The sequence below is a fragment of the Verticillium dahliae genome, genomic scaffold (genome assembly GCF_000150675.1).
Source record: "Verticillium dahliae VdLs.17 supercont1.5 genomic scaffold, whole genome shotgun sequence".
Taxonomy (NCBI): Eukaryota; Fungi; Ascomycota; class Sordariomycetes; order Glomerellales; family Plectosphaerellaceae; genus Verticillium; species Verticillium dahliae.
The window spans coordinates 35,663-59,639 of NW_009276938.1; the positions used below are offsets into that span (position 1 = coordinate 35,663).

General features: G+C 54.2%; 11 protein-coding genes across 11 annotated transcripts; 5 read left to right on the forward strand and 6 right to left on the reverse strand.

The window, feature by feature from the left end:
- Positions 1-65: 65 nt before the first annotated feature.
- On the reverse strand, positions 66-1,605 carry VDAG_03004 (uncharacterized protein; the record flags this gene model as incomplete). Its single annotated transcript, XM_009656869.1, has 6 exons — positions 66-380; positions 459-862; positions 942-1,056; positions 1,112-1,276; positions 1,331-1,421; positions 1,502-1,605. The coding sequence occupies 6 exons, from the start codon at positions 1,603-1,605 to the stop codon at positions 66-68; spliced, it is 1,194 nt and encodes a 397-aa protein (XP_009655164.1).
- Positions 1,606-2,113: 508 nt separating this feature from the next.
- Positions 2,114-3,042, forward strand: VDAG_03005 (26S proteasome non-ATPase regulatory subunit 9; the record flags this gene model as incomplete). The annotated part of the gene is made up of 4 exons (XM_009656870.1): positions 2,114-2,266; positions 2,328-2,400; positions 2,454-2,776; positions 2,861-3,042. The coding sequence occupies 4 exons, from the start codon at positions 2,114-2,116 to the stop codon at positions 2,987-2,989; spliced, it is 678 nt and encodes a 225-aa protein (XP_009655165.1). The 3' UTR covers positions 2,990-3,042.
- A 507-nt stretch (positions 3,043-3,549) lies between these two features.
- Positions 3,550-5,054, forward strand: VDAG_03006 (GTP-binding nuclear protein GSP1/Ran). The gene is made up of 6 exons (XM_009656871.1): positions 3,550-3,633; positions 3,741-3,871; positions 3,998-4,090; positions 4,145-4,298; positions 4,357-4,562; positions 4,636-5,054. Exons 2-6 carry the CDS (start codon positions 3,803-3,805, stop codon positions 4,768-4,770), a joined length of 657 nt encoding a protein of 218 aa, XP_009655166.1. The 5' UTR covers positions 3,550-3,633; positions 3,741-3,802; the 3' UTR covers positions 4,771-5,054.
- Positions 5,055-5,632: 578 nt separating this feature from the next.
- Positions 5,633-7,904, forward strand: VDAG_03007 (uncharacterized protein). The gene is made up of 3 exons (XM_009656872.1): positions 5,633-5,953; positions 6,036-6,608; positions 6,681-7,904. Exons 1-3 carry the CDS (start codon positions 5,703-5,705, stop codon positions 7,720-7,722), a joined length of 1,866 nt encoding a protein of 621 aa, XP_009655167.1. The 5' UTR covers positions 5,633-5,702; the 3' UTR covers positions 7,723-7,904.
- A 472-nt stretch (positions 7,905-8,376) lies between these two features.
- VDAG_03008 (ATP NAD kinase) lies at positions 8,377-10,559 on the reverse strand (the record flags this gene model as incomplete). The annotated part of the gene is made up of 1 exon (XM_009656873.1): positions 8,377-10,559. The coding sequence occupies exon 1, from the start codon at positions 10,099-10,101 to the stop codon at positions 8,377-8,379; it is 1,725 nt and encodes a 574-aa protein (XP_009655168.1). The 5' UTR covers positions 10,102-10,559.
- Positions 10,560-11,930: 1,371 nt separating this feature from the next.
- Positions 11,931-12,744, reverse strand: VDAG_03009 (uncharacterized protein; the record flags this gene model as incomplete). Its single annotated transcript, XM_009656874.1, has 2 exons — positions 11,931-12,493; positions 12,558-12,744. The coding sequence occupies 2 exons, from the start codon at positions 12,742-12,744 to the stop codon at positions 11,931-11,933; spliced, it is 750 nt and encodes a 249-aa protein (XP_009655169.1).
- A 620-nt stretch (positions 12,745-13,364) lies between these two features.
- VDAG_03010 (serine/threonine-protein phosphatase 2A activator 2) lies at positions 13,365-14,657 on the forward strand (the record flags this gene model as incomplete). Its single annotated transcript, XM_009656875.1, has 1 exon — positions 13,365-14,657. The coding sequence occupies one exon, from the start codon at positions 13,365-13,367 to the stop codon at positions 14,655-14,657; it is 1,293 nt and encodes a 430-aa protein (XP_009655170.1).
- Positions 14,658-14,955: 298 nt separating this feature from the next.
- On the reverse strand, positions 14,956-17,110 carry VDAG_03011 (uncharacterized protein; the record flags this gene model as incomplete). Its single annotated transcript, XM_009656876.1, has 2 exons — positions 14,956-15,183; positions 15,242-17,110. 2 exons carry the CDS (start codon positions 17,108-17,110, stop codon positions 14,956-14,958), a joined length of 2,097 nt encoding a protein of 698 aa, XP_009655171.1.
- An 863-nt stretch (positions 17,111-17,973) lies between these two features.
- On the reverse strand, positions 17,974-19,768 carry VDAG_03012 (uncharacterized protein; the record flags this gene model as incomplete). Its single annotated transcript, XM_009656877.1, has 2 exons — positions 17,974-19,152; positions 19,265-19,768. The coding sequence occupies 2 exons, from the start codon at positions 19,766-19,768 to the stop codon at positions 17,974-17,976; spliced, it is 1,683 nt and encodes a 560-aa protein (XP_009655172.1).
- Positions 19,769-20,220: 452 nt separating this feature from the next.
- VDAG_03013 (uncharacterized protein) lies at positions 20,221-21,314 on the forward strand. Its single transcript, XM_009656878.1, has one exon. It carries the CDS (start codon positions 20,231-20,233, stop codon positions 21,125-21,127), a length of 897 nt encoding a protein of 298 aa, XP_009655173.1. The 5' UTR covers positions 20,221-20,230; the 3' UTR covers positions 21,128-21,314.
- Positions 21,315-22,268: 954 nt separating this feature from the next.
- Positions 22,269-23,952, reverse strand: VDAG_03014 (transcription initiation factor iif). Its single transcript, XM_009656879.1, has 4 exons — positions 23,387-23,952; positions 23,063-23,336; positions 22,801-23,003; positions 22,269-22,751 (listed from the first exon to the last, which is right to left on the reverse strand). The coding sequence occupies exons 1-4, from the start codon at positions 23,669-23,671 to the stop codon at positions 22,407-22,409; spliced, it is 1,107 nt and encodes a 368-aa protein (XP_009655174.1). The 5' UTR covers positions 23,672-23,952; the 3' UTR covers positions 22,269-22,406.
- Positions 23,953-23,977: the final 25 nt, after the last annotated feature.

Sequence of the window (23,977 nt, forward strand, 5' to 3'; positions counted from 1 at the left end):
TTTTGAACTCCAAAAGCCGCTACCTACACAGGCACGCTACTGGTCTCCTGACTGAGCCGCGGCTTCTAGACGTGGTCGGGTTTTGGTTGCACCAGGCTGTTGCAGTCGAAGTCTAGATGACGAAGAGCTTGACGAAGTGCGGCGTCTGTGGCGTCGTTGTCTCGAATGACTTCTTGAGCGGGAAGAGGATAGAGAGCGTGATCGATCACGACGGTGTCTTGGTCGCCCCTTGCCGCTACTGGGAGAGAGATCTCGGCGATGACGAGAAAAACTCCTGGATCGCGCACGACTGTTACGGCTTTGACTTGAAGGGCGTCTGGGATTGCGGCTGCGGCTGCGGCTGCGGCTGCGGCTGCGACTGCGGCTGCGAGACCGGGACGCTGCGGGCGATGAGGGTGTGTGTGAACGGCGGGACCGACGGCCTCGCTCTTCAGGCGACTCACTGCGAGTCAAAGAACGCCTGCGTCTCTTGGCAGGAGGCGCCCGCGATCGGCTTCTTGAAGCAGATCGTAACCGACAATCTTCTTCATCGCGAGCGGAGCTTGGCTTGCTTTGCCTTGTAGAAGACCTTGAACGTTTTCGAGGCTTGGCCTGTCTGGATGGAGAACCAGATCTTTGCCGGGGACCGGGACTAGGAGAACGTTGACCTCGGTGCCTTGGGCCCTCTTGACTTGGACTGCGACGTTCTCGGGGCGATAAACCTTCGGCAGACGGCGATCGCGTGCTTCTGCGACGACGACCTGCGGCGCCGCCTCGGATGCCAGTGCCACGATGGCTATTCGGGACATAACTGTCTCTCTGATATCCTCGGTTTTCAACTCGATGGCCTCTATGCTCGCGGTTCCATCCCGGTGATCGAGATCTGTTCACTCCACGGTCATAGTTCGCTCGTCCGCGGTCGTCGAAAGCACGATCGCCACGTCGGCCACGCCAAGTATCACCTCCTCGCCCTCGTCCCCAGTCGCGGCGTTCTCTCGGGTCTCCTCCTTGTGATTGTCGCCGATCCGCATCTTCGCGACGGCGACGGGACTCCTCGGCAACTCTGTCTGCTTCAATCTGCGGTCGAGGTTATCAGCCAGGGTCGCACATATCATTGAGCAGTCGGACGAACCTTCTCCTGAATGAGTTCAAGCTTTTTGGCTTCGAGCAGCTCCTTGGGCACACCCTGGGGACTGGCCTGAGCACTGAGGAAGAGCTTCCAGAGCTCTTTGCAGAAAGGCGCGGTTTCCTTGTCGAGGAATCCCGTCAATTGAATTTGGAGACCTTTGATGTCCGGCTATGTCTGAGTTTAGTAGGGCGAAGGAAATATTGCGGTCGAAGGGATACTCACGAATCGGGAACCCTCTATCAACCCAAAGCAGAGCTCAATCACGACATCGTCTTCGCCTCCGAGAATCTCGGAGATTTTGCTGGCTATCCACCTATTGAGTATGTGATCAGCAGCAGCGACCGGGAAGGCAACGCATTGTAGCCGTAAAGATTGGATAGCTGGTTTCCATACTTCTTGATGACCTGCAAGTTGACTTTTTGCATGTCCACCTTCTGATTGAATTCTGGCGGAAACTTCGTAGACTTCAAGAGCCTTGCGTCTACTCCAGTCGCCATTTCCACGGTGGTTGGGCTACCACTGGTGCTCGTGGAAAGGATTCGTACAGGTAGGTGTGTTTGGGTGTAGTGCGTGCGTTTCTAGATAGATTGGCCTCTGACGTCGAATACGTGAACGCGACTGGCACTAAAAGGAATTCATGCACGGACGTGGGGTGTGGCGCCAAGCTACACAGGTACCAGGGGTGAGGTATCTACTCACTTGGCCTTCTCTGCACGCTACAGTAGGTACCTAGGTAGGGTAGGTAAACGTACTTAGGTAGGTACCCAAGGTACCTTAGGTAGATAGGCAAGTGGGGTGATTGGGGCTGTGAGTGCATTCCCTTGAAGACTACACGGACATAGGATCCCTACCAGAATCACCTGCACCAAGCTGCTTTCCACGACTATCCCCCAACCCCCCCGACGAAGTCGCTGGTTCTACCTTCCTGACCCAGTGTATCATTCATAGCTACGAGAGAGGTATCAGCATACCTACCTACCTAGGGTAATGGGACTGCCTCTCAGGATGGATAATCTGCACGCACCGACCGTCCCCTCGGGCCCAGCCAGCTTCCCTACTTCCAAGGAGGATTACACCAAGTTGACGTATCTCGAATTACAAGCGCAGAAAATCCAGATGGAGACGGAAATGCAAGCCTTGAGTGCAGTTCTTGATTCAGTTCGTCCCTGCAACACCAAACCACATGGTGCATTAGCTGGAGCACTGACTTGGCCAACAGCACGGGTCGAACATGACCACTCCGTTAACCACCAGAGATGGATTTCCAAGGGCAGATATTGATGTTGCCCAAGGTACGTGGTCCCATTTTCAGTCGTGATCACAATGTTCAGCTTTCACTGTATAGTGCGCACAACTCGCGCCCGCATCATCCACCTCCGCAACGACTACAAAGATCTCATGGCAGTTGTGACGCGCCATCTAGACGAGTACTTCGCACGCCCAGGCTCAGAGGACGACGCGGCACAAGATGTTCCTACACCTGTTCAGAGAGTGACAACGCAAACGACTGACCGTCCGTTTGCGCGAGTCAATTCTGTGACTGGAGGCAGTCCAGCTGAACAGGCAGGACTCAAGATAGGAGATGAGATAGTGAACTTTGGGCATGTGAACCATAGTAACCACGACAGCCTAAAGAAGGTTGGCGAGTGCGTGCAGGCAAACGAGCAGGCAAGCCACCCCCCCCCCCCCCCCCAACCAGGAAACATTCGCAATTCAATGGTTAAGAGCTTATGACTGACGTGCTGGCCTCAGAAAAATGTGGCAGTTCAGATCATACGTAGCAGACAGGGCGACATGCAAGAGGTCCGCACACTTAATCTCATCCCAAACCGAGATTGGGGTGGCAGGGGGCTTCTTGGCTGTCATATCCTGCCCCTTTGAGCCAGACCAAACTCCAGTCATAGCCATGCGAGCGACCAAAGAAGTTATTCTGCATCACTCAAGTACCTTATGTAGAAACAGGGCTTCCCGTGATACGTGACATGTATGTTTCGTGGGCAATAGGGGTAATTCCTAGCACCCACCAGCGACCCACCAGATACCAGCACTTACACGTTATGGAATTTATGAACCTGCCACTGTATAGGCTCCTGAGTGTTGGGTCAAAAAGTTGCTGCTTATCTGGGAGACTCTTTGCGTCGTGAGGCAGCCAGACATGTGGCGGATAGTGGTTCTAGGCAGTCGGCTAGGCAGTAATGTACCTAAGGTACCTAACGCATTGAGCCAACCAGCTGGTAATGGTAAGCATGTGCTCTGTGCTCTGTGATGGGCAGGCTGGACATCCCCGAAAGAGCTCATTACATAAGCAGAACATTGATGATATGACCCAACGGCCGTTCGTTGGTCCAGCCCGATGACTGAATTTTTCGCTTAGGCTTCCCTGCTCTCGCGAAGTGTACCTGATCTCGCTCCCCCGCCATTCCGCCCCAACCCCAAAACACCTTCACAAAAAGCTCAGCGGCGACACCCTTCAACGACCGACATCACAACTCTTACCCATCCACGATTCCAGCGGTCGCTTTCTGGTACGTTCTGACTGCCCCTGTAGCTCGATCTCCACCTTGCATGCCTTCTGCCGGCTCTGGAGGTCTGTCTTTCTCCTGGCGCAATCTAACCACCTGTTGTGCTTTAGCCCCGCTTGTTTACCCGTTTACTACCTCAACAACCGCATCGCTTGACCGCGCATTCGCAACCATGGCTGCCGAGCAATCGCAGACCCCGACCTTCAAGCTCGTCCTTGTTGGCGACGGTGGCACCGGAAAGGTATGTTATCGGGGCCTTCAAACCTCTTTACCCCGCCTCGATTGTACAGTGGCAAACATGACTGCCACCGTCGTGCTCGTCCTCTGTTGTTAATCTGGGCCCATACTGACCTGGCCTCTTTTATAGACTACCTTCGTCAAGCGTCACTTGACTGGTGAGTTTGAGAAGAAGTACATGGCCACCCTCGGTGTCGAAGTCCACCCTCTTGGCTTCTCGACCGTATGAGCCCTTCCATCCCTCTTACCCTATACGGGTGGCTGATATTAGGTGTAGAACTTCGGCAACATCCAGTTCGATGTCTGGGATACCGCTGGCCAGGAGAAGTTCGGCGGACTTCGTGACGGCTACTACATCAACGGCCAGTGCGGCATCATCATGTTCGACGTCACCTCTCGCATCACCTACAAGAACGTGCCCAACTGGCACCGTGAGTTGCTGTCTGTGCTCCTCTTCCTCGACAACGGCTGACATTTAATTCTCTGCAGGCGACCTCGTCCGTGTCTGCGAGAACATTCCCATTGTTCTCTGCGGTAACAAGGTTGATGTCAAGGAGCGCAAGGTCAAGGCCAAGACCATTACTTTCCACCGCAAGAAGAACCTCCAGTACTACGACATCTCGGCCAAGTCCAACTACAACTTTGAAAAGCCCTTCCTCTGGCTCGCCCGCAAGCTCGTCGGCAACCCCGCCCTCGTACGTGAAATTCCTAACGCTCAGCCGCACCTAGGTGCTGCGTGGCATGAATCATGTTGACTGACCTCACTAGGACTTTGTGGCTGCCCCTGCGCTTGCCCCTCCCACGGCCCAGGTTGATGAGAAGCTCCTGGCCGAGTACAAGAAGGAGATGGACGAGGCCGCCGCCATGCCCCTCCCCGGCGAGCAATCTGACGACGACTTGTAAGGAACGAACATGTGTTTGGGTGCGACACTCGGCTCGTCACGCAACTTGTGGAGCGAGGAAGTTTGCATCGGCCGAGAATCTGAACAAGATTCAATGACGGCACTCGGTAGCTAGGCAGTAGGATGCCGGATGCCAGAGGAGTGAACGGAGGACACCGGTTCGGTGGACAGGCGGACCCTTTAGAAACGAACCGTGATGATGACATGCGTGCGCGAGTACCAGCGGACTCGTGCTAGCTCTAGCTAGATAGGTTTAGCGAATTCACCAGAGCTTTATGCTCATCCACTGTCTTCCCATCCTGTTGGCAAAGGGTGGGTGCATTTGTGCAAACAATATGGGAGTGGGTAAGAGAGAAGACGTTAAGGCACCAATCAAATAGTGAAGAACGGAGTTGACTGGCCACGCACAGCGCTGATGAACAGCGCTGATCGACGACAGTGGGACTCAAGAATCTGCGGTCAAGGAATCTCCAGACAAAGAGTCGAAACGCGACGATTGTAGGAGGGGGCTGGTAATCCTTACTGAAGAGCAAAAGCGTGACGGTGGGTTCGTCGTAGCCGTGGAGACCCAATGCGAAGTATTGACACAATTTCCTCATGCGGTGGACTGCGCGTCACGCGATTGGCTAAGACTCAAAACGCGGGAGCGTGATGCAGTTGCAGGGGGACACGCTGCAGACGGGATTGACGCGGGGCGCACGACCCGCACATGGCACCTCTCGAGGTACAAGATGCTCTTGTCCATCCTGTCCGACCTTGTCATCGCCTCTTCAAATGTGCCAGACAACTCAATTGCTCTCCTCTGCTCACTTTTTGTCCCAAACCTTCAACATCACCGGTCCAGAAATCTGTCCTACCGATAGCCTCTCCTCCATTGCTTCGTCACAAGACACTCGCGGCCGACGACGCGGGCAAGAGTTTAAAGTGTCTTTCATGCCGCCGCCATACGACGCGACGCGCGCCGGTGCTTTTCCGCCTCAATCAACCGACATCGACATCATGACCCCGATGGAACAGTCACCATCCTCCTCCCCTTCAGCTTCTGACCGAATCTCTCCCAATAACTCCCAAAGCGAGATCCCACCAGCAACACCTAAGGCCCAGGTTCAAGTTGAAGCCCCACTCGACGCGGCGACGAGCGCCACAGACGAGAAGCACCCCAAGGGCAAGAGGAAGAGGACCGCGTATGTCAAGCTACGGTGCTCTATACTATGGGATACCTCCCTTGCTATTCATCCAGTGTGACTGACTTCCATTGAATCATAGCGCAAAAGACAAAACTATCCTTGAAGAGGCTTACCAGACCAACCCAAAGCCTGATAAGACGGCGCGCCATGACATTGTGCAACGCGTATCTCTAACCGAGAAAGAGGTTCAGATTTGGTTTCAGAATCGACGTCAAAATGACCGCCGGAAATCGCGCCCACTTTCGCCCCAGGAAATTGCTGCCTTGCGTTATGGTGGCATGCAGGTTCTGTCGTCTGATCCTGTGACGTCGAGTTCCTTGGTGGAAGCAGAGACTGCGCAAGGCAACGATTGTTTTTCAACACCAAGCCGCCCAATCGACCCTGGTCCAACCTCGAGCCAGAACCAGTCGTTTATTCAAAGTTTTGTGGACAACGTGAAGGAGTCTTCGACCGATTCTGTATCCCGAGGGGATGGCATTGCTGCCCGATCGTCAAGCCCACACAACGATGCAGAGGCGCAGCGGCACTCACAGGACTTACAAACAATTTCCACACCTTTACCGGCAACCGTGGGGTATTTGGCGAACCGTTGGAACTTATCCAGTACCTTCCCCTCAAAGTCTTGCTCTAACCAGGTTGCGGAGACGCCGAGGTATGTATAAATATTTTAGCATTTGTTATACTTTCAACACCATCGCCATGCTGATCAACACCTTCGTCTCAGACAAGCTCCGTTTAGATTTTCCTCACCTCCGTCAACAATACCCAAAACGCCTGCTCTGCCAACACCCCAGTCGCAATCGCACGTGCGCATCTCGTTGTCCCTCGAGGGCAAAGCTGAGTTGGTCGCTAATGACGAGTCCCTGCCTCAATCGTCTCCCCTATCTTCATTACCGACGTCTCTTCCCCGTCTTTTGCAAGGGAGGCCACGTTCACTGCACCGAAGCCAAAGTGCAGCCGCACACGTTACCCTGCCTCCTATCTCCGCCCTGACGCAGAGTATATCCGCAAATCTCGGCCGCGGAAGATCCAGAGATGCTCAAGTCTGGGAGCTTTGCTGTGACTCGGATCAGCGCGATGAACTGACGACACAAGCTGAAAATGAATCGAGCGGGTCCGCCGTTGCTGCCATAAGCCTCCTTCGCTCTACCAGCGGGATCCTTCAACCCAACAGCGCAAAACGCAACGCCCCGCCTTTAAGGAACCACTCAGGACTTTCAAACAAGAAGCCTCGACTGAGCCGGGCACTTTCGGGCAGCGCTGTGGCCAGTAGCATCTCTGCACACGAGGATCATGGCCAGAAATCGGGGGTGGAAAGCAAAGGTCCCAAAATGTCGTTGTTCATCTCTTCTGCGAGTGGTAATGATTCAGACAAGGAGAATTGGAGCCCTGACGGTGATGGTGTACCGCCCACGATTCCGAGGCAGCACCCGACCCCGACTCCCTTGTCACCTTGCCAGACACGCAAAGCACTGCCTCTTGAAGCGCCTCACCTAACCCACCCACGACGTCAAGTACGAGGTCTTCGGGAGCAGACATCATCGAGGATGCTCGGAAACAGCCGAGCCAACACGGCACCTCTGTACCGCCGACGAAAAGAATCGAGTAAAGATCTGGAGGTGTTCGAGGACCACGAAGGCTTGCCCATGCTCCGGCCAGACCGGGAGGTGGAGACATTCATGCGCGGAGAGGTTAGCCCTGGCAAGAAGGGTGATATGGACTGTATTGCCGGACTGTTGTCCCTGAGCCAGGGAAACTGGAGATGACATCTTGTTCAAGTATCAGCTTTCATGATTTTGTATTCACATTACGACGAGCGAATAGGGGCGCAATCGCTGAGAGGTGGTCATGGTGAAAAGTCAGTTAGGTACATTATGAGTATAAGCATGGCGACGGGCTTGTGTCAAGTCCTGGGTATCCATCTATCTAGCCATCTATGTCATCCTGTACCGACGCTGAACTTGAAGGCTGCAGGAACTATTCCAGGGATTGAGCTTAAGCCGCGTGAAGTTAGAGACAAGGGGGAAAGCCAGATATGGTCTTTGTATAAGACCTGTGTCCGTCAGCCGCTAAAGCACTCAAGTACCCGATCGGAGTCCTACGTCTAAAGGAGCGATGAGTGTTATGACAGATGCCATCGAAGGTGGGACATCACAGCTTACTTGATGAACTTTCTTCCCACAGTGAGCTTCTATTGATTGAAACCATCCCCGTCCTCCCCATGCCCGCTTTATCTATGCCAATTACAGATCTCGGCTGAACCTCAGCGGTGACGGCTTGCCACTGTTTGCTTGACAGCTATTTAGGGATTCCGTCTATGCCTTTAACGTAATGCACCGCCTGAGCAACTCCTTCTGACCGTGTGTTCAATTGTTCAAAAAGGAAAAAAGGGCCACCATTTGGCCGCAAATGGGTATATATCACATGCCTAGCAGGCTCATCTGTCGTCTCAGCGGGCTTGTGCTAATGCTGCCATCCTCGCTGGCATAGCAGGCCGAGTCCGTATCTATGTCCCATTCGGGCTCGGCTTCATCTTGGGTCTCTTCATTTGGCGTGCCTGTTCCCGTAGCGTCGCCCGAATCGAAACCCTTTTGCGTAGCCGCTCGGGTGTTCCATCGCAGCGTGCGGGATACGCTGTCGAACCACTCGGTCTGGCTGCGGACGACCGTGGGCAGGGGGTACTGCGAGGCCGTGATCGTGACGTAATCACCTTGCTTCAGCTCTACGCGGCCCTTGCCGTCGAAGGCACAGTAAGCTGTGGCGCGGGAGCCTCGGGGCACAGAGACCCGCAGGGCCATGGTGTCGGAAAGGACCATTGGGCGGAAAGACAAGGTGTGAGGGCAGATGGGGGTGAGCAGGATAGCGGGGATATCGGGGTGCACGAGAGAGCCTCCTGCGGAGAGGGAATAGGCAGTGGAACCGGTCGGCGTCGAAAAGATGCAGCCATCAGCCTGCACGACAGTCAGGAGTTCGTCATCGCCGTAGAGCTCGAGGTTGGAGACGTAGGGTGATGGACCGCGGTCGATCACGAGCTCGTTAAGGACCTCGAATTGCTCGCCCTCCTGAGGACCCTGCCCGTTGACGCCACTGCGGTACACAGTACATGTAAAACGCATACGCAAGTTGACACGCATGCCCTCATCTCCCATGATGCGACCCAGGTGCTGCGTATATTTCTCGAACTCAAAGTTGGTCAGGAAGCCTAGGCTGCCTAGGCTGAAGGAGAGAACGGGGGGGACAATGCGCTGGAACAGCCACGACGTGAAGAGTACGGTGCCATCGCCGCCGAGGGTGAGGACGAGGTCAAACTTCTCCGGTTGCGTCCAGCAGAGGTCCGGGGTCCAGTACTTCAGCATGTGCTGGAACCGGGCATTCTCGCCAGTGATACTGCGGGAGTCGAAGCGTTTCGAATTACGCAGTTTGGCATCGACGTAGACGTTCACACCAATGTCCGAACCGTAACGCGGGGTACGCAGGAGCCACAAAGCAAGTTCGCGGGTCAGGTAGACTAGCTGGTTGTCGCGGGCTTTGGTGACAATCATGACATTACGGACGTGGCGCTTGATTGGACGGCGCTGAAGTTGCTTGGCAACTTCGCGAACACCAGTGGCTGTCTGAACGAGTCGAGAGTGCGACATGGAGTCATCGTTCTTGATCTCCTCAAGCACCTTGTCGATATCGACGGCATCATTGAAGCGGTTGTGGTAGAAGCATGGTGACTGCAGCGTCGGCAAGGCGGTAGTGGGTGTCATGGCTTGAACGGCAAGGTCGTTGAGGGCGTCGGCGAGCTGTTGCGAGGAGCAGTTCTTATCGGGGCGGCTATCGTGAATGTCATGAGCGGAGAGCATGCCAGTGAGTGAGAGGGCCTCGGGTTTGTTGTGACGGGAGACAGATGAGGCCAGGGCCTTCATGATGGTCTGGCGCGGGACCTCGTGAGAAGGGGCGTTGCGGCGGTGGCCCTGAGGTGCGTGAGTTGTTTCGTGAACACGGGCAATCTGGGCGGCATGCGGCGTATCTTCTTGGTCGTGCACCTGTGTCTCCGAGTCGGACAGCAGGGACAGGGACTGGCGTAGCGGAGGGTGGGGTTTAGTATTATCGCTGAGGGCGGGGTGGAGGGCGGTGGGTGAAGTGACGAAGCCGGACATGACAGCGGTTTCTCCGACGGACCGAAAATGGTGGCAGACGTGGTGGTACTGACAGCTGGAGTTATTTTAGGACGTCGTGTCGAGCCGAGGTGGTTGTTGCGTTAAGTCCGTTCGGGAGGGTCGGGTAGGTCCAAGCCGTCGAGCGTTCCGTTCCACTACTAGGTAGTCAGGAGGGAATGAATGATGTAACAGGGAATAAAAGGCCCGGGGATGCGGGATGCTGTTGACTACAAGCAAGTTAAGTGAAAGCAACCTGGATAGTTGTTGGTGATAAGGTAGGCAGAAGTGAAAGGCAGGCAAAACGCTCGAGGGTTTGGTGAGACACAGCGAAAGTCGGATCCGCAAGCAGATGATGAAATAAAAGATAGGTAGGCGTAGGAAGCGAATAAACGGAAAAAAGGAGACCAGAACTACCAGAGTTCTCAAACTGTAAAGGAAGGGAGAAAGAAGGTGCCTCGGACTCGGTGCAAAGATGAGTGAGTGCAGCCAGACAGCCTGGATGATTTCAGCAGTGCGTGGGCACCAGGTGTGTTTTAAACGCAACTGCTCTTTCTACAACATTTCTCTTCTTTGCCCACCGAGCGAGCGTGCAGCTCCCGCGCGATCGGGTCCAGTGTCAGTGCCAGTGTCAGGTGCCGCCTGCCTCCGTCCATTCGTTCAATGGCTTTGCTGTCCCCCCTCCCCTGTGGGGCCCCCCCCCCCCCCAAGCCCCCGTCCTCCTTGCCATCCCAAGATACGCGCAGACCCTGAAGTGGGATCTAGAAGGGACAAGGGCAAGGGAAGGCAAGGGAAGGGAGTACTGGGGACGGGACACTGGCGAGGGGCGGGAGGGGGGCAAACATGAGGTGAAGCTGTTAGAGCTACCGAATCCCTGTTGACAAATTGCATCCTATTGCTCCAGTCTGGCTGGGCGACTGGCATCCTTCTACTTGCCGCCTTGCGGTGCGACGGGCTTTCGGCGCTCACCTTTTGCAACAGGAGCTGTCATTGCCAGCCTGCCCTGCTCTTCTCGCATCTGGCCCCACCACTCCGAGGCGTCGCAGCACGCGTCCATGTATGCCCGCTCCAGTCAAGTTCCCTGGCTGCGGGTCCTAGAGGGAATGGCGTGAACAACGGAAGGAATTCGTGTTGCAGCCAGGCACACACAGACCCAGCCAAGGGGTTCTGAAGTCGAGATGAAACGCGGCGTCAACCCGCGCGACGACAGGAGCATTCAAACTTGCCTTGCTAACCTACCTACTTACCTTACCTAGGTACATTGCCTATCTACCTTACCTTACCTTACCTTCCTACAGGTAAGGTACCTACCATCTGCCTCTGATTGTCGTCCACAGTCTCTCTCAGACATGGCGCTTGCCCTTGTTGCCGCGCACCAAAAAGCCATTCAAATGACAACGTCAGACTTGCAAGGATGCGCGGATGGACCGTCAGGGCACACAGCTATCGCATTGCAAGCTATCTCGATGCCAGGGGCGTGCTCAAAACCTCTCATATTTCATTTCTCTGTTGTGACTTTTTGCATTGCTACCTGGCACGAAACGACAGACTGAAGAGCTTCTCGCGCCACTCCCCACGTCGCCCAGACATGCCGAGTAGCATGTTTCCCAGGTCTCTCATCTCATTACAACGATGGATTCTGTTTACGGGCGAGACGATCTTCGACCCGGACATTTGTAGCCACTTTGACCCCAATCACTTGCAGCCGCGACCCAGTGCCGACAACGTGTTTGGACCTGGCATTCTTCCCCGTAGCCGTGAACCTCGCTCGCTCATCGTTTGCGTCCAAACAGGCGCCTGTTCCTTCTGCACCTCCATCTACACAGTCAGGCTCACCTCCAACGTCCATCTGATGCAGCCTTGGCTTCTGTTATCGACCGAAGGGCACGCACCATATCCTGCGCATTCTCCTCGCCTTCGTCGTTACCCTGCGTCGTGCCCTGCAGTTGTCCGCAGCATCGCTTCAGGCCAAGCGCGGCGGCTGCGTCCCACTCGCCCACTGTGAAGTTGCCTTCGCTCTCCGCTAGGAGCAGATCTCCCTTGGCGGTGTATCCAAAGACGTGTAATGACTTGGCTTCAGATGCTTCACGCCGAGAAGGCTCACCGACAATCTTTGGCTCACCAGTTGACTGCAGGATCGCTACGATGACGGCTGTCGCCACGCCCTCGAGAGGTACGGCACCGGAAATCAAGGCGAGCAGCGCTGCGTGGAGCAGCGCCGGAAGAGCAACAAGGTTTTGCTGGGCTTGGTTGAGCTTGCTGTTGACATAGTCGTCCGTAGGCGTCTGGGTCACCTGAAGGGTTATCTGAAATACGCTGCGTGGGAACCTCTTGGTGCAGATAAGCTGTTGCAGGGCCGCTTGCAACAGACTTTCGAGCTGACGCTCTCGTGTACCTGAGAGGTGCGTCAGTCAGTGCGCGTTTCGAAAACAGTGGATGGGGGAGAAAAGTCTTCTCACCTCCGACACCTGCTGCTGGTCGCACCGTCACATCAATGACTGCTTCGAAAGGGTCTTCATCCCGCCTCTGAGCCTCTATGGGCCCGTTGACCGAGGCCACGATGCAATGATCATTGTGTGCAAATGTTGCTGAGCCATCTGTCCGGTGGAGATGTGACAGTCGGCCTTCCGCTAGCTGGGCCCCCATGATGCTTGCTCAAAGCGAAAAAGGCGAAGCTTTGTTCTGCGTGTTGAAAAAACAGACAATTACTACGTCTCGTCCGCAGGAACTGAATTGCTGTGTCGATGGAAGTATGATGAAATCCGGGTTTTAATGAGAGTGATGCAAGGTTGCACGGACATGCATATGGTTCACAGGGACCGGATCCGAGACCTGCGTTGCCGTCCCGTGGGTGGGAGCTTCAATGGTCGCGTTTTTTGTGGCAGGTTCGCTAAGTCCTCATTCAGCGCCGCCCAGCTAGGTAGCTTGACGAGTACAGGTACCTAGGTACCTATTGTAAGGCACTAGGTAGGAAGCAAGGTACCCAAGGTACCTAATGCAAGGTGTTTCTCCCTAAGGCAGGTAGCTGTAAGTGACTTGACCTGCCCTCTTCAGGCACCAACCGCCATTACAGTCGGAGGGTCTCCACAAAATGCAGCCGCAGCTTCCAACTGCACTGGAAGCACTGGCAAGCAAACTTCAGAAGAGTGCCGTGGAGTGGGCATCTCGGATCGTGCTTTGGAACCTCTGCTCAACCACTACGACCACTTCTCGCGGTCATTTCAAAACCCTGAATTCGTAGTCGCGGCGCAACCTATTTCACGGCCATGGCCTCATCCGACGACGTTATCCCACGGCCAGCCCCCGCCGTAGAGATGGCGAATAAGCAGATTAGAACTCCAATCCCCAAGCTCGAACCCCGTCGCCGGAGTGCTGCTCCCTCAAACCCCCTCCCTCGCCCAGAGACGCCCGCACTTCCGTCGCCGCCTGATCTATCAAACTTGTCGTTTGAGACTCCGTCTCGCAGGATCCTGTCACCAAAGGACCATGAGATCTTCCTCGCCTCGCCGACCTATGAGCTCATACTTGCCTTTGTCTTTGGCTTGTCTGAATCGGTTGTGGATACTCCTACCTCCGCCGTCAACTTGGAGGATGTCAACCCCCCTGTCAAAGTCATCCTGAATATTCTCGATCATGTCGAAACCCTCTTGAGCCAGTCGCCACCCACAGAACAGGGCGGGTCACGATTTGGCAACAAAGCGTTCCGAGACTTCCTCGACCTCATCAAGGCGCAGGCGCCTGAATGGCACACTGAGCTCGGTATCGACTTACCCGGCGCCGGAGAGGAAGCTTCTACGTATCTGTTACAATCATTCGGCAACAGGATGCGTATAGATTACGGTTCTGGCCACGAGCTGAACTTCATAGTCTGGTTGCTATGCCTATACCAGCTCCGCATCCTCGGTCGCGCCGACTTCAGGACGCTTGTGCTCACCGTCTTTGGCAGATATCTGGAGGTCATGCGGCGAGTCCAGTTGACTTATTACCTTGAGCCAGCAGGTTCCCATGGCGTATGGGGTCTTGACGACTACCAGTTCCTCCCTTTCCTTTTCGGCGCATCGCAACTGCTGCACCATCCCTTCATTACTCCCCTCGCCATTCACCAGCAGCTGACCATTGAGGAGTTTGCCTCAGACTACCTCTACCTCGGACAAGTCAACTTTGTCAACACGACAAAGACGGTCAAGGGGTTGCGGTGGCACAGCCCCATGCTTGACGACATATCTGCCGCCAAGTCCTGGACGAAAATCGAGGGAGGCATGCGCCGCATGTTTGTCGCCGAGGTGCTCCGTAAGCTGCCCGTGATGCAGCACTTCCTCTTTGGTTCGCTCGTACCAGCCGAGGAGGGTATGAGCACCGAGGAGGCCCTCGGCATCGGGCACGAAGAAGATGAGTCCGAAGGCGGCGAGCTGACACTTGATGGGAAACCCAAGCACAAGCATCAGCACGTCGGTTGGGGTGACTGTTGCGGTATCAAAGTTCCCAGCAGCGTTGCCGCCGCCGAGGAGATGAAGAAAAGGGGCTTAGGAGACACGCTGCGCAGGATACCGTTCGATTAGCCCAGCAGATTAGCAGTTGCAACATCCTATCCTACATCAGACAAAGTAGGCACACGCTCAATGTAGTGCTGAAGCTCAAAATTGCACTGAAAAAAGAAACTATGGTTGTGTGTGTGTGATGAACTCGGTCAGTTGGTCCGCGTGCTCTCTCCCTCTTATGATTTCCTTCGCTCGGCCATTCTCTAGCCACCCATTACATTATAATATCGGATAGTCCTCATATGTATCCAGACCATGTGCATAAACAAACATAGGTACGAAAACAGGTGCGTCAAACTCATCTTGTCCAGAAACGCCTCTACTCAAGGCCGAGCGACTCAAGCCTCTCAATGCCAGGAAGGTGAGCCCACCGGCTGGACCTGGGCGAGCCGCACTCAATGTCGAACCAGATATCGGGGTAGTAGTCATCGACGGAATCGAGAGCGTAGGCAACGCTGCTGCCGTACAGGTCGCATCGGGCAACGTTGAGATCACGCTCCGGATAGAAGCGGTAAGACTCGCAACCGTCGGTAGCATCCATGACGCTCTATCAAAGGTGGTTAGCATCGACCTAGATAACGATCAAAGATACGGTGAAGACTTACGTCGCAAAACTGGTAGCAGCCCTCGAGCGTGACCGGCACGCCCGGTGAGTTCTCTACAAAGCGAGCGAGGAAGTAGTTGCCGACGGGCTTGCCGTGAACACCGCAATGCAAGCTACCAGTCTCCGGCTTGCCGGTGGGGACACTCCCTTCGGAAACAGTTTTGGTAGGGGCCTCAACAACCGCTGGCTGCGAAGTCAAGCTCGCCACGCTGATGGGGGCAATTGATGTGTCGATGACACAGCCGCTCGTGCTGGACGGCAGCGGCTCCGTTACAGCATAGGTCGAGAGATAATCGGTCGCGCTGTATGGCTGCGTAGAAGATCCAGACACCCCATGGGACTCGGAAGATATCGATGCGGAAGACTGGCTAGCATAAGCTTGATCCGAGGGGCTGACTGTTGACTGCGTCTCGCTGAGGTAAACGTGGCCAGACGACTCAAGGCGCACAGTCGATTCACTAAGGGTCACAACTTCGGTAGACTGGCCATATGGGAAGTTGTGGGCGGAGCTTGGTTTCAGTGTCTCTGGTTCGCTAGTGGCCTTGGAAGATTCGGGGAACCTATGGGATTCGCTTGTCGTGGCGTCTTCGTATGTATCCTCGTAACCAGCCACAATGTAGCCCGCTCCATAGGCTGTGAGTGTCTCGTATGGGCTTGCGGTGACTTCGGTTTCGGATGTCAAGACGATGCCAGAAGACATGCTAGTCATTGCGGACTCGCTCGTCGTCACAACCCCAGAGGAATCCGTCGTAGAAACAGTACTCGAGTAGTTGCTGTAGATACGTGCGGAGGAGGAGGAGGGATGCACATTGAGCGTTGACACGGGCGGGCGGGGATCGTGCTCGGTGTATTTGTTAGGGGCGTACTCGTTGGCAGCGTACTCTTTGGCAGCATACTCCTGGGGGGCGTACTCGTTGGAGGCATACTCGTCAGGAGTGCGGGACGTAGAGGTCTGCGAGCTGTAGGACTGGGTCGTGGAGACATTGGCTGAGTGATAGAAGGTGATGGGGCGACCCGTAGTTTCGGGGTAAGAATGGGGAGTACCTGTTCCGTACTCATAAGTCGACTGACGTGTCGTTGAGGTATTGGCTGCGGGATAGGGTGGCGAAACCAGGGTGGTAGGCTCTGTGTAGATACCACCGGTTTCATACTCGCGGTCCTGGGTGGTGGTCGAGATGTTGACAAGGTGGTACGTCGAGGAAGAACGAGTGTTGTTCGCCGGGTAAGGATAATCACTTGCATGTCCAAAGCCTGTCTTTTCTGTGGCTGTAGGCACATAGGTGGTATTGTTCGAAGGGAAGGTCGTGGTGGTGGTATTTCCGGGGTAGGGGGCATAGTCATACTTAAGTGACGTGGTGGTTGTCGTTGAGACGTTGTGTGGCAGATACGAAGGGACTGTAGGTGCAGTGTGCTCTGGATAAGGATACTGCGTCTTGTTCTCGACTTTCGTCTGCGAAGCATTCTTCTCGTACCCTTGAGTGTTCGTATTGGCGTATTCTGAGCCGCCTTCGGTAATATACTGAGTGACTTCAAGCGTGGTCGTGGAAACAAGGACATGACCCGGGCAGTCAGTCACACTGGGGTCCTCTTCAGGCACCGAAGGTACATTGTAAGCTGGACCCGGCGGCGGCACAACATACGTGGGTTCCGTTACTAAAGTTGTCGAATTGGTGCCATTGTAGCTGTGAGCAGCCTGCCCTTGCAGATGCCGAGATCGCAGAGCGGCAGCCCACCTGCCGACACGTCCCTGATGGCCATCATGATCTAAGGAGTCTAGACGCTGGCCTTTGTCGTGTTTTGCTGATTGTAGGGCACCTCCTGCCTCTGCCAGCAGGGCTGTAGTTGCGCCGAGCAGGACTGCAAAACGCATGGTAAGGGGCAGCTGTTGTGTGAAGGCCGTCGAGTCAAGCAATCTAAGGGGAGTTGTATCAAGGGGCTGAAGGAACAAGGTAAAAGAGTTCGAAGAGATGATCTAGTGAAAGGTTGCTTGTGTGCTTGGAGTACAGAAGAGGAGAAGCCATTGTGAAGTCAGTTATAGTCGTCCTTATATCGAAAAGTTGCCGGTGAGCCGCGAGATCGGAAGGGATTAATGACGACATGTTGAGATAACTAGGGCTATGTGAAGGGATTTTGAGGGACCTAGGAATCAATTCTAGCAAGATGGTTGACTCTGGTAAGGCATATGAGGGTGCAATATTGGGTCAGAAGGGAGAGGGAAGTCTGAGTGCCGAGCCGCCCTGCAAGGGACAGGTTAGAAACAACCACGAGGCACTAAGACCTCGGACCGGCAACCAGTGCATCAACGTCGTGACTTTTGCGGTGAGCACAGCGAAGACGACGAGGAGGACTTGAGAGAATACTATTCCATTTCGTGTGATCTAGTTTGATGTCTCGTCATGCTTAATTGCTCTGTAAGCCACCCCGTGAATCGTGCTAACGATCCACTCAGCCGGCGCCTTGCGGAAATAAAAAGGAATGCAGAGCACACACTAAATAATCGACTGTGAATGCCAAATCCAAGCTTGATTTCCGTAATGCCTTGAGAGACGATGTAGGGAAAGGGTATCAAAAGCAAAACCCCAAACGCCGCGAGCGAACCGCGCCACACTAATGCCAAATGCAAAGCAGAACATTGACCGAACCAAACAAACAAGCTTACACCGACCACAAGGTGCTGCCTTCGCACATAATATAAGCCATCACAGTCTTGCTTGGGCTGTTGTCGCACCTGGGCTAATCCTCCCAAATCGTTTCCAGATCGAGATCGCCTCTCCTCTCTGCACCACAAACGCTCCAGCGCTTCCTCTTGTCACGAGATCCAAAACCAAGCGTCCTGCCACGTGTTGGTACATCAAGACTGCTCCGTCCCTTGCCATCGGCCGTGTCGGAGCCTTCTTCGGCAGCTTCAGCATCAGCCTTCAGCTGTGCAATCCTCTCGGCTTCCATGGCGGCTTCTTCAGCGTCTGGCGAGTCGGGAATTGTCTCTAGGCTCGAGATGCTGGGGCTCCTCGATCGAGTGGACGTGGGTGTAGAAGGGACGGACGAAGATGGAAATGGCGTGAGCGTGCTATAGCTATTATGCGAAATCTCGTAGGCCCGACCCAAGGGGGAGGAAGAGGAGGATGACGGCGTGGATGGAAGCATGGGCACGGAGGTAGTGGCCGAATGCCCATTGTAACGGAGTGGCGAGGAGGGCCGCCGGTATCGGCTGGCAGCACTGGCCATCGAAGTCGCTGAGGATGATGAAACACTACCGAGAACGGGGGATAGGCTCCGTTCTGGCAGTGTACGATCGTGGTCCAAGACGGAAGAGCGAACAGGAGAGGTCGGGAAAGCTTCGTCGACAGGCTTGCGAGCGACTCGAACACGACTAGGAGACCCAGACGGGCTCGAAGGACGCAGCTGTGGAGTATAGAGGATGTGCCCTGAGCCGCTTACGCCAGGTAGGGACTGGGCGCGGGACATTTGTGGAGCAAGAGAGACGGCCGACCTCGACCTCTGATGAAAGCCCGATAGCGGTGAAGTTGTTCGAGGACGATAAGGCATCGCTGGCGATACGCCCCAGGTGGGAGAGTTCGGCGACGAAGGGTTGGGATCGGTGGAGCGGCGGATTGTAGGGGGTTTCTTCAGTGGTTCAGTATCAAGAGAATGGAGAGTAGGAGGGCTCTGGAGCCGAAGTGATGGAACTGGAGATGACCGGAACTGCTCCAGGCTTTCCATCTCAGGCACAGGCTCCATGTCGACTGTTGCGGAGGTGGTGACGGACTCGACGACTGTAGGAAGACATGAACGTATGGCCAGAGTTCGAGGATCTGCAGATGTGGTGAAGGGGATTTCAGCAGGGAGGGTGAAGATGCGGCTTGCTGCACCCGAGTGGTCACTAGAGCGGAGAACCGTGTATCTGGCGCTTGCCTGTGGTCTGGCCCAAGTTCGGAAATGGTGAGGAGGCAGAGATATGAATTCGGATCTGTTCGTGTGCTTGTGTTATGCTTGTCCTGTGCCTGGGTCACGGGCAAAGCTAGACTGCATCAGCACTCAGCACTGAGCATTCCTTGGGAGACCCTGAAGCTGGCCTTGCTTGACTCGCAGAGTGGCGTTGTGTGCTGGTGTATCGTGGCCGTTCCAGGTTTGGGAGGAGGGAGCTCGTCGAGTAGAGCGTTACTGGGCTGTGCTCGAGGAGTCTGGTTCTTCTCTGTCCCTGGGCTGATTCACTGGACAATTCATTGGTCTCGGTCTTCGTATTGGCACTGACGGATCGTGCAGTGAATGTCGTGAGCCAGGGCTGGCCTACAGCGATCCAGGTCCAGGAGTGCTTCAGGTTGTCGTTGTCTCGAGGAGGAGAGGGGGGGCTATTGGAGGGTTGAGAAGTGGAGGGTCGAGAGGGTGCCAAGAGGAGGCCGGAGCCAGCAGCCAGGGGCCAGTGTCTGTAAAAGAGGATTAGCGCAATGCAGGTCCCTCCAACATCCACTTGGCCCTCCTCATTGCCTCCACTGGCGGGTAATAAACCCCAGTATTCCATTCCTCCCATCGTTGCCCGCCCCCGCCTCCCTTCTTGTTTAGCATCCCTTGAACTGGACCCAACGCACTTGCCCGATGCTCTGATTCTCAAGCCAAGCGCCTGTGGAGCTTCACTATTCTTGAGGAACGAAATCAATCCTGATTTGGACACCAGCCTGGTGCCTAGGTAGGTAGGTAGGCACCTAGGTAGGGAGATGTGTGCTTTCTCGTGTCCTGGTACAGGACACGAACCACGTGCATGTGCATTATGAAAGTACCTTTCAGCAATTCAGACACCTTATGTAAGGTAGATGGTAGTGTGCTGGTAACCCCCCTGCATGATGTCAATGTCGCCGTAGCCTGACAACAGTGTTTTTGTTTTTAGCGCATACTGGTTCGGCATCCCTTGAACCCATATTGCCTACGTACCCAGTTTGTCTACACACGTATGCGTGAGAGGTCAGCTTCTGACATTCATCCTGAGACACACGGCATGCAACGGCTACTGCGACGCTTGAACACCATGCTTATTGACAATAGCCAGATTAACGCTCTGGTCCTTGACTTCGATGGCACCATTACGAAGCAGGATACCATTTCCGTCTTAGCTTCTATCGGGCAGGCTTTTCAGCGACGACATCACCACAGCCTGAAGCAACCGTGGACTTCTGTTGTAGAAGCTTATGGTCGGGATTTCCAAGACTACACCTCAACCTACGTTCCCGCTCCTGTTGATCGGACCACCCTGAGTGAGGAATTGAAATTTCTGCGAGGGCTTCGAGATGTTGAAAGTGCTTCTTTTGGCCGAGTTGGAGATTCAGAAATCTTCCACGGCATGAACAAAGAGGACTTTTCCATGGCTGGTAATGAGGCGCTCAGGGATGGAACAGTTCGTTTGCATGATGGATTTTCTGAAGAGTTTATGGCCTGTGCAGCCCTTCAGAATTGGCGCATTTACGTCATTTCAGTCAACTGGTCCTCCTCTTTCATTCGCGGTGTCCTCTCTGGATTCCCTATCGACACAATCATATCAAACGAGATACGCTCCGATGGCATAATTGTAGGACCAGGTATCCTGGGCCCGCCAAGCAAAGAGACGGTGCTGGCGACTTGCCTGGATAAAGCACACGCTCTTAAGGCACTAGTCGCGGAGCAGAATTTGGATATTGATAACGTCGTCTACTTCGGAGATTCCGTATCGGATATCGAATGCTTGATCTCTGTCAAAGGCATCATAATGTCTAGCGGGCCCGACTCAAGCTTGATCAAGACTCTCAAACGGACAGGTGTCACGGTACAACCGATAACATGCATTGACAAGTCCGCAAATTTGGTTTGGGCTTCAAACTATCGAGAGATCATGTCAGTGGCACTCTTTCAGCCTGTGTGACATCAGCCTGTGTGACATCAGCCTCTTTGGATGCCCACATGGATGGCCAACTTATTAGCACTCCTTCAGTGCGTCGTTTCATGACCAACGGACAAAGGCACCTCGGTTGATTGCGCCATTTAGAGTGGCTGTGCCTGGATATTCACTAGAACCTCAGATTAATAACAAAGGCCATGTTGATCCTTTGTGTGTAGCGACCTAGCTTTCCCTGCATAGTATTAAAGTCTCGATGGGCCGTTGAACCCAGGCTCTCTCAATCTCCTACTCCGAACGCAATGATTAGGCCCGTACAGCCATGGACGAAACATACAAGCCACATTAGCCATTTTTTGACACGAACGCTCAACATCTGCCCTCACCAGCTGCCTCACCCCGAAATAATGTGCTACTACCAAGGTACAGTGTATGGGTGTTTGCATTCCGATGCAGGGCGCAAAGTGGCCACATGCAGACAGCAACGCGAGTATCTCGCTGGCAGTGGCGAACCTGAGTGCACCCAGGAAGATCATCATGCCTTCCACCGCTTGAGGGTTCCGCGGAAGTGTTTCAAGTGCGCCAAGCTTGACAGTACAAGACTCCAAGCGAGGCAACTCTTGGATTCCATGAAGGCCGACGTAGACAAGTGTGTTGCAGCCAGAGGCGGTGCCTGGGGCTCATCGAGGGAGTAGCGTGCAGCCTCAAGTAACAACAACGACAACAAGCAGAGAAGGTACCGAATCGGCCCTAGCAGGACTGGCCGGTCTATAAATGATGGTAATTTGTATTATGATGTTCACCATATGTGCGACCATCTAGACGAAATGTAGAAGTCTCCGAGGTCTCTTAAAACTTCCATGCGACAAGCTTTACTCTCGTTCATCTGCGTGATACCTATCCAAACCAACCCCCCCCCCCCCCCCCCCCCCTCTCCAAAAACAACAACCCTAGATGTTGCCTGGAAATCCAATGGCGAAATTACCCAGATTACTGACATGGTGCAGTGCGTGTTACGATTTATCATGGGTTTTGTTGTTGGACCCCTTTAGGAAACCAAACAGTGCTAGGTTGTGTACGAAAATGCTGCACAAGATACAGTCACCAATGCTAAGATCGCTTTGTGATAAGAAGGCAAGCATGTAGCTGCAAGATCAAGTGACTGGATCGGCAAGGCCTCACGAGTATCCGAATTTATTACAAGACGTGTCGTGGCCTGCAAAGGCCTCATTCCTATCTATTAACTACCTTATACTACCCGTGGTGCCGCAGACAAGAGCACACTGAGGGGAATCATCACCCCCTATCACGCAAGCACCACGTCCTCCATGTCCATATCGTCGTCGTCGTCTGCCACTGCGTCCGGCGCACTTTGATCCAGTGCTTGGTTTTGAATGAGTTTGAACTCGGGTTTGATCTCCCACTCATTGGAATGAGGCCCTGACCTATTCATCACTGCGATTTTCTCTAGTTCTTGACGAAGATACGCTTCTGGCTGGTTGAAGGTTGCCTTGAGAACAGACATTTTCCAGTACTGGAATCTGTTGGTAAAGGCATCGAGAAGAGCCTCTCGCAATTCTGTCTCGTCCATACGAGTGGCTTTGTTGGCTGGCTTCTTTTGTTTGCTCGTCTTGACCGGATTCGTAGTTTTCTGCTTTGGTCAGCTGGGTCTTCCGGTTCATGAATGCCAAATTACTCACAACGAAAGAGCCGAATTTAGCCTGGGCAGCGGCGGAGCCCTGCTGAATCACCCCGCTGATCTGGTAATGATCCACGATCTTCAGAGTATGCTTTGGCTTGTGTGCCTCCATCTGTTTGAGTTGCAGAATTGCCCTGCTCTCCTCGTTGTCTACTGGTTTGCAGCCCATCTCGTACTGGATACGGGCCCTGATCTTTGTTTTTTCTTTGATACATTAGATATGTTCGTTTCCCAAAAGAAGGAATAAGACAGGCAAGACTCACTTGGTATAGCCTTCCGATAGAAAGGCTGATAGCGAGCCTTTCTGTCGAAGGGCTTCCGTGCAGGCCTGTCAACTTTCGGTCGTAGCAGGTGTGCTGGTATTCCGTTGTTCGCCGCGTCGTTTCTCGCTTTTGACTTCGCTTTGAAGCCGGGGAGGTCCTCCTCGGAGAAAACAAAGGTTCCCCGCGTGAGCTCTGATCCCATCTCCAAGTCATACTCCCTGGGCATAAGCTGGTGCCCTGCCAACTCAGAATTCAGGAGCATCCTGAAGCGATGCTATGGAGGGTCAGCAGTGGCAGCGAACGAAGATGGAAGCACAAGCTTACATCGACTCCTCCATCTGGGCGGATGACGTCCCATTGTCTCATGGTGCCAACCTCGATTTCCGCGTCCTCAGGAAGATTACTCCACGCGTCCCAGATCTCTTTAGGAACTTTGGCTAGGTAGGCCTGGCTGAACGTGCCAGAAGCACCACTTGCATCATAGAACTCTAGATCACCGGCATCTTCGTAGAGGTCGTCATCCTCAAGCGGTGTTGCAGACGGGGATGCAACGGCATCAGGATCTGGCTTGATATATGGCTCGCTTTTCACCGGCACGGGGTCGGCCATGATCGTTGTGTTGGAGCGTTATCGAAGGTGCGGAAGACGGCGAGTTTGGGATTGCGCAGAGCTTTCGGGGCAAGTATTTGAGGGACGTTCTGGTTTCTCACAGTAGAGAGTTAATTCGAGTATCTGTGCTGGCCGACTGTTCTCAGGTCCTGGCGGATGTACAAAGGATTGAAGTTCAAAGAGATCACAGCCTTGAGGAGCTTCTTTGTGAGGTCATGTTCCTACCTGCATTACGCATAGACGTGGTCCTCGAGCTGTTGTAGGCACACTACGTGATGATTGGTTTAGAGAAGGGCAAAGGACCCA